Source organism: Setaria italica, chromosome VII, assembly GCF_000263155.2.
Source record: "Setaria italica strain Yugu1 chromosome VII, Setaria_italica_v2.0, whole genome shotgun sequence".
Lineage (NCBI taxonomy): Eukaryota > Viridiplantae > Streptophyta > Magnoliopsida > Poales > Poaceae > Setaria > Setaria italica.
The window spans coordinates 2966054-2973424 of NC_028456.1; the positions used below are offsets into that span (position 1 = coordinate 2966054).

The window sequence follows — 7371 nt, forward strand, 5'->3', positions numbered from 1 at the left end:
GCCTGGGCCGGCGGCGATAGCCCAATTCTGCAATTTTTCCATCCGACTATGTATTTCTGCAAAAAAAAAATTAAAAAAATTCGCATAAGTTGGATGGCGGTGCCGAGTGATACTGCATAAGCCCAACTCAACACTGCATAAGTTTGCTCGTGCAAGAGGACACCAGGCTGAAACGAGTACTGCATCAGCAATGATGGTCAGATGCAGAGGTAACACGAGATGGCTTCGTGCGTATGGAAGCCCCCATGTCCAAGCAAAGTGAGAATGTTCCTCTGGGGCAGTGAAAGATGAACCTGAGACGACGAAGGGTGAAAATTGATGACACGCTGTTTCCTTCTTTTTGAAATAATAACACACTGTTTCCTGTGTCACCGATTTGATGAGGATGGAACCATCTATTTTTCAAGTGCAAAATGGTGAAACTTGGAGAATACTTGGCCTGGACGATATCAGCCACAAGTTTGCACAGCTTGATACATCTCAGGTCTTGGGAATGCATGCAAGCTGACGGAGAAACAGATCCTTGTCGTGCTCCTGCTGTGGCAATGGTCTCGGCTAATTTGAACATGCACGGGAGGAATTGGGTCTAGAGTCTAATTCCCAGTAATGAAAGTCCCGTTAAAATGCACATTCAATTTACAAATCAATCTTTGTTTTTGAGAATACGCAACAGAATTGCGGATGTTTGCATTAAATAGAGGATAGAAAGGTTCTCATACAGAAAATTGAATTTTGACAGCATGAAGCAAATTACATTCCAGTTCTGCTTTCCAGTAAACAAACCATCGTACGCTTACATGACAAACACAAACTGCAGGTGTTACAACGTACACACAATAAACTCAGAATTATTTGGTTTTCACTTTTGACGGCAAATCTTCCTCTCAGCCCCCTGCATGCATAGAACGAATAATGGCACCTTTAGATAGAGTGATGAACGATAATGAATCCTAAAGAGGCATTTTGCTAATTGTTAGTAGATCAAAGATAGAGACTTTCTCTGTGTATTTTTCTAAACTAACACTGACATTAACAGGTTACGAAGCATAAAGACGTCTCTTCTTTTAACTTAAGAAACTGTGATGTCATGACGTCTCATGATCACAGCTCCAAAATGGTTGTGCAGCACGATATTAACAGAACCAACCAGTTAATTCATGTAGTTTCAATGCATGAAGCAGACAATCCGCTGGAATTTAGGAATGGTCCAAAATAGAACCTGTAGTATTTCTTGTTTCATTCCATTTCCTTTTTGCATACAAAGGGAAAATGTAAACCTTGATTATTAATTACAAAGAAGGCTAATCATTTGAAATTATTAATTGAATGGAATAACTCCATGTAAATCCAATATTACCCATCGTTCAACAGGTACATTTACCAGTACCTGCCTTGGCAATCATGGTAAAGACTAGTTCTAAGGAATTATTGCCCCCTCATAGAGGTGACAAGGAAATCTGCAGTTTAGGGTAAAGACCGGGAATCAAAGGTGCTGACCTGATTGAGATATGAAGATAAAAGATCACCAGGAATATTCAAATAGATTAGCAACACATTTTCCAGTAGAATGTGCATTTGAACCTATGAAACCTTTACAAACTCAATTTCAGCTTCAGCATTATAATCTGGAAGACTCTGTAGTGCCTAATGAAGAGTAGAAATGGCCGAGATCAGGTAAAATAGGACACATGAAAATCAATAATGAGAGAGAAAGTAGGTTTATCAGTGTATTCATGTACCTCATATAAGTACCATGAGATGTAGGCATCTGTAGCAGCATACTGAAGTTGCTGCTTGGTGAGAACATCAGCCTCCCAATTTCCCATTCTTATGTTGCTTGGCTTGGGCAACTACAAGAAAGTTGCAGTTGGTAAGGAGCATTTCAACATTTGAAATCCAAGGGAACCAAGGAAGCATGCATCCATAAACCAGAAGAACTTTCAATTTCACATTTATTGTAAGAAATGTTTGTATTTAATAAGCAATCAGGGGTTCTGTACTTCAGTCTACCACATAGTAACTTTAGCAATTAACAACCTATTAAACTTAAATAACTGAAAAGAAACAGAATTTCCTCTCACACATTACAACAGAGCAAGGCGAGGGAAAAGATACTAATACTGTCAAAATACCTCTTTACATGTGATCATTTGAGTTAAAGAAGCAAGACTCCATCTTTTAGGAGGCCCAGCTAACTTGATATTTGCCAGGATTGACAAATCCATTAATGGTTGTACACACACACCATAATCGTTCAACATTTTTCTTGCATCGTTGTCTATGCATATTCCAACCTGAGAGGAGAGAGGACACAGAGCAGTGACTTGACTGATAGAAGAAGAGCATAGTATAGGGCAAACATGGAAAACATCCAAGGGTAGCAACATAAAAACCCGCAAAATCACCTACTTTAATGGATGAATTATCCTCCAAGAGAGATTTTAGTATAGGTGGTACTCCAGAGTGAGCGATATGCAGGACGTAGCACAGAGTCTTTTCCATGCAGAGCTGCATTACAGCAACTTTACATGGTTCTCCTGCGAAGACACAGTGACCATTGTGTTCCATCAGATAACACTACTTGCAAGAATGACATCGCGAAAAGGAAAGCCTAAATATTGCTCCAGCTAAAAATGTTGAAGATGCGGCTTTAAATCCGGTTAGATAGAACAACAAACCTCTTCTTGGAAAGGGCTTCCATTCCAGATCAAAACCAAGAGAAACTGGACCAGGGGCCTTGATGCTCTCGATTTTGCCTAAGATGTCGATTGCAGCCTTCTCCACCTCTGAAGGTGTCCTGCAGTAAACAATCTTACCGCTGAATGAAATTGGCTGGTGCCTTGCCCTCACATTCCCTGCAGTCAGAATGAGAGGGAAATATAATTCCCATTTCAATCACAGAAGAAGCATGATATGCATAAGCTTCAACAACATATCTGACAGACCGACTAAGGAATTAAGTCGTCACAGGTCATGAGGTCAATAAAGTTCTCAGCTTTAACAAAGTAGTAACACGGAGCCGCAGAAACAATCACAGAGTAGCCGTTGTACTGAAAAATTGCAATATTTTTTCTAACAAGTGATGCAACTGTAGCACCAAGAACCCTCCTCCTTCGGTACCCAGCGATGCAATCATCTAAACCAAGTGCGTGGCGAATTGGTAAGAGAAGCAATTCGTACGCCTCAAAGACTCAAGGAGAGAAGCATCACCGCATCAGGGGTTTCTTGCCCCCATTTTCAAGAACCGAGAGGGTTTGTTCAATTCCATGATGCCAAGAATGGGGAAGGGCGAGCAGTGAAGAGGGGAACCGCACCTTGGAAGGAGGGGGGCGTGAACGCCCATGACGGCGTCGATCCGCTGGAAACCGGGCTTTGGCTGTAGCGGGGGCGCGAAGAGGGGGACGGGGATGGGGAAGTCCAGTTGGGGAGGCGGCGGCGCTTGGCGGAGGCGGATGCGTAGGCGGCCTCAATGGCCTGGAGCTCCGCCTCCGCCGCATCATCCCAGTGGAAGTCGTCGTACTCGCCGTTGCCGGGAACGGACGGGGCGGGGGCCGCGCCGGCGCCGGGATGCATGGCCATTGAGCTCGTCCGAGCGCGGTGGAGCCTATTTTCTTTTCTAGGAGAAAAAAGATGGGTTATTTTTATTATTTGCTGGGTTTTCAAACTGTGAAGAGGGGGAAACGTGGTGAGGCTATTTTGTGGTTAGGCCCTCTCTTGTATTGGGTATTAGGTTAGTGTGAAAAGATGCACCTGCAATTTCGATTGGGCAAAGAAACATAAAGTCAAGACCAAGGAAAGAATACCAGATTATTTCTTTTTTGTTTTATGATAAACTAAAACATGTGACGCTGAAATTGACAACAAATAACCAAGTTCTACCAAAATTCTAATTCATCTACTAGAAGATAGATGGTTGGATTGGGTGGATTCTTGCTCTTTTATGGTGGCCAGGCCAGGTTTGAAGCCATATGTTTGCTGCGCTTATCTTTCAAATGTTATGGAAAAGTAAATGCGAAAATGAAACAGGTTCCACAACAAAGTCAAATTGAAAATATTGTTCACTTGCCATTTAAGTTGACACGTTGTGATTTTGTGAACTTTGTTTGCGAGTATATTAAAATAAAATCAGTTAACCAAGTTTCATAAACAAATTCACCAAGCCAGATTATAAAGACTGCTATTTCTTCACAAAAAAATGACTGCTATTCATTGGAGAAAAGCTTCTCTGCATGTATAAAAACATGCACCTGCTCAATGGTAGAGTTCACAGGCAGCACACTGATTGGATATCCTCGTCCATCAAACTTTCATAAGGTTTAGATTGACAAGCTAATGATGGACCCATTTGAATTACAACAACACGCGCACACGAAGTCTGCGAATGCTCTGAAATTGTTGGTAACAAGTATGCGCATAGTGTTAACCAACAATTCAGGAAATGTGACTACCCACTTCAGTTGAACAAGGATATCAACCGGCACAGTAGCAGAATCAATTCAACGAAACATAGCCTTCGAAAAAATATACAACAGATGCAGGTGACACGAAAAGTAAACAACACATGGTGCATCAGCGACAGAAGCTGTGATGGAGTGAGCATCTCCAAACACCAACCGAGCTTCCAGGTCACATCTAGTCCGAGAGCTGTCAGGTGTACACTACAAATGAATGTTCTCCCGAGCATCACATTAAAGAGGACCTCATGGATTGTGTCGAACGAATCATCTAAAGCTTGAGGTCCACTCGCCTTTAGGCCTTTGATTGCAGGGATGTGCACAGGCATTTCAACCATACGACCAAGCAAGGACCAAGCAAGATCATGCAAGGAGTCAGTCATCATGAGTTCATGGTAAAAAAAACTTCACAGCAGTGAAGAATGTAAATACCACAGCTACATATGCATTATGCCCGCTCCTCTGATCTTGATCTTATGAACCTTCGCCGACTCCTTGGTCTCTGAACCTCTTCATCTAGGTCATCCTCTTCCTCATCCTCCTCCTCATCGTCATCGTCATCATATTGGAGACCTAACAAATTCTCTCCCCACAGATAGCGTCGCCTCCGCCTTCTCAGGCCCCTCGATGCGCCTCTTGGATCATCACTTGATCTTATTGGACTACTGCTGAGCATATGAAATAGAAAGAATGTTGTCAGCAGAGATCCACTTGGTTCACTTGGGCCACTGGTTTCCCGGTCATGTGAAAACATTTCACCGCCTTCAATAGCATAATCACCAAGCACAACTGCCCCAGGCATAGCGGACCTAATTGCACTCACTATGTCACCATACTCCCGCTGATGCTCCAGGCGGTGCCACGCACAGCGTCTTGATGGATCCTCATCAGCAGGTCTTGTTGTGGGGTGCACACTTCTGGCATGTCTACGGATCTCCCTGTAGTTACCTGAAAATGTGCAGGCTTCCCGTGAACAAGCTCTCGATTTCTCATCCAGATATTGTCTGGCTTCTTTGATGATCTTCCAGCCACTAACGGTGCCCCTGCACAGTGGGCACAACAATTGGTTTGAGCTTGACACATCACTTGACACCAAAGGACCGCTGATCTCAACCTCCTGTGATTCCAATGTCAAATCTGGGCCTTCATTGTAGTTATTTTCTTCCTGTCTTCCAGCTATGGCAGCAGGCCTATGGCTGGCATCTTGATGATCGGAAGCTTCAGCAGGTTCAGATATGTCTATGAGTAGCCTGGGGCTCTCTCTAGTGACGCCAAAACGAGATCTCCGGACAACATTTTGGTTTCTTGTACCCCTAGGTACGGATGAGCTTGGCTGTGAAGGACTGTCTCCATCATTCACTTTCATTTTCTTGAACCTGTCTAGGCAATTTGAATGCCTATAGCTTGTATCACATATGTAGGGTCGGCATCCTTTGTCATGGGAGCTGCACAACAGAAGGACAGCATTGTGCGGATGGTCCATGCATATCGGGCAAAGAGCATCATCCCACTCCTTGTGCAGCGCAGCAGTATCTGTATCTGTATCTGCATTTACTATCTTGAACAAATTCTCCGCATTTGCCATCTTCAACAAACTATTCACGATTCACTGAAAGGTAGTGAACAAATTAATAACATGGACTACACATATGTAGTAATTGCTATCTGCATTCAGCAATAATGCTAGAATATATAACCACATAATGATTATTGTTTTTCTATGCTAATACAGTGGTAATTGGTATTTGGTAAACACTACAAGCAGGCAAAATAATAGAAGACATTATCTTAACCAGCTTTAACTGTGGAAAAGCCGGTCTCTGTTTTTTCATTCTTCAATGAAGAATCTTCATCCGTATTTATTACTATAATAAAGAGCACATGCAACTTCCAGGTTGAATCAAAAGCAAATGACCTAGTATTTTACCTAGTAATTATCTGCAGTGCAGAACACAAGCATTCTGCAGCACCAACTGATGGCCAGTCCTAGATGAGGCACAGAAGTCATTTTCACACCCAAATAGGGGTCACTACTATCATTTGAGTTGAATTAAGCACTAACATAACTACATAAGCATAACCTTATGCCCATCTGATGCACACCCATGCAGACTTGCATACATTTGAAGTCTCAAAACACTAGCAATTCATTGTTCTAATATGAATGCTTGCATACAAGGGCGGATCCCAATAATTTTTCTTGCAGATAATCGAAGTTAGTTAATAAATACATGTATATACTTATAATTGGGTCAGATCTGAATAAAATTGACTTGGCTTTGGGGAGTTCGATTTCGACAGGGGGAGGAAAGGGGATGGAATGGAAGGGCGTACCTGGTCGATACTCATCGCCGGCGCTGGGCCCCAGGAAGACCCCGGCGTAGGATGTCACCGCTCGCCCAGTTGTCGCTGCCAGGGAAGAAAGGAAGAGAGGGGCCGATGCGTTTTCTGCTGCAGGAGTCGCCTGGCGCCGCCGCGCATGGGCTCCGCAGACGCCGGGAGCGGGCGCCGCCAGGAGCAGCGTCGCCGGGAGAGGAGGGGGCCACCGAGTCGCGAGGCGAGGGGGCTCGCTCGATCTGTTCTGGTTGGTGCCGTAGGGGCGCAGCTAGCTGCCGCTTCGGCGACAGTTTTTTTTCTTCTTTCTTTTTTTTTTTTGGTCGCCAGAAGGCAGGCCCGCAGGCTCCATCATCTGGGCCGAAATGCTTGCTGAAGGCGAATTTTTTTATTATTATTTTTTTTTGATTTTGCACTAATATATAGTGGGATGAAAAAATTGCAAATCTAGGCTATTGCCGTTGGCCCAGGCGGCGGAAGCGCCTTACCGCCTCCAGCTCAACGGTCAGCAGCCGTCGTAACTGCGGCGCGCGAGTCGAGGCGTTACCGCCGCCCTTACCGCTGCCTGAGCCGGCGCTAAGGT

General features: G+C 44.0%; 2 protein-coding genes across 3 annotated transcripts; both read right to left on the reverse strand.

The window, feature by feature from the left end:
- Positions 1-635: 635 nt before the first annotated feature.
- LOC101761815 (Werner Syndrome-like exonuclease) lies at positions 636-3626 on the reverse strand. The gene is made up of 7 exons (XM_004974971.2): positions 3315-3626; positions 2679-2855; positions 2410-2537; positions 2133-2294; positions 1740-1850; positions 1498-1644; positions 636-892 (listed from the first exon to the last, which is right to left on the reverse strand). Exons 1-6 carry the CDS (start codon positions 3577-3579, stop codon positions 1582-1584), a joined length of 906 nt encoding a protein of 301 aa, XP_004975028.1. The 5' UTR covers positions 3580-3626; the 3' UTR covers positions 636-892; positions 1498-1581.
- A 637-nt stretch (positions 3627-4263) lies between these two features.
- LOC101762232 lies at positions 4264-7082 on the reverse strand. 2 transcript variants are annotated; one of them, XM_004974973.3, is made up of 3 exons: positions 6789-7082; positions 4887-6063; positions 4264-4755 (listed from the first exon to the last, which is right to left on the reverse strand). In XM_004974973.3, the coding sequence occupies exon 2, from the start codon at positions 6037-6039 to the stop codon at positions 4903-4905; it is 1137 nt and encodes a 378-aa protein (XP_004975030.1). In that variant the 5' UTR covers positions 6040-6063; positions 6789-7082; the 3' UTR covers positions 4264-4755; positions 4887-4902. The 2 variants fall into 2 exon arrangements, with proteins under 2 accessions (XP_004975030.1, XP_004975029.1); XM_004974972.3 differs by having other exon boundaries at positions 4264-6063.
- Between the last annotated feature and the right edge of the window lie 289 nt (positions 7083-7371).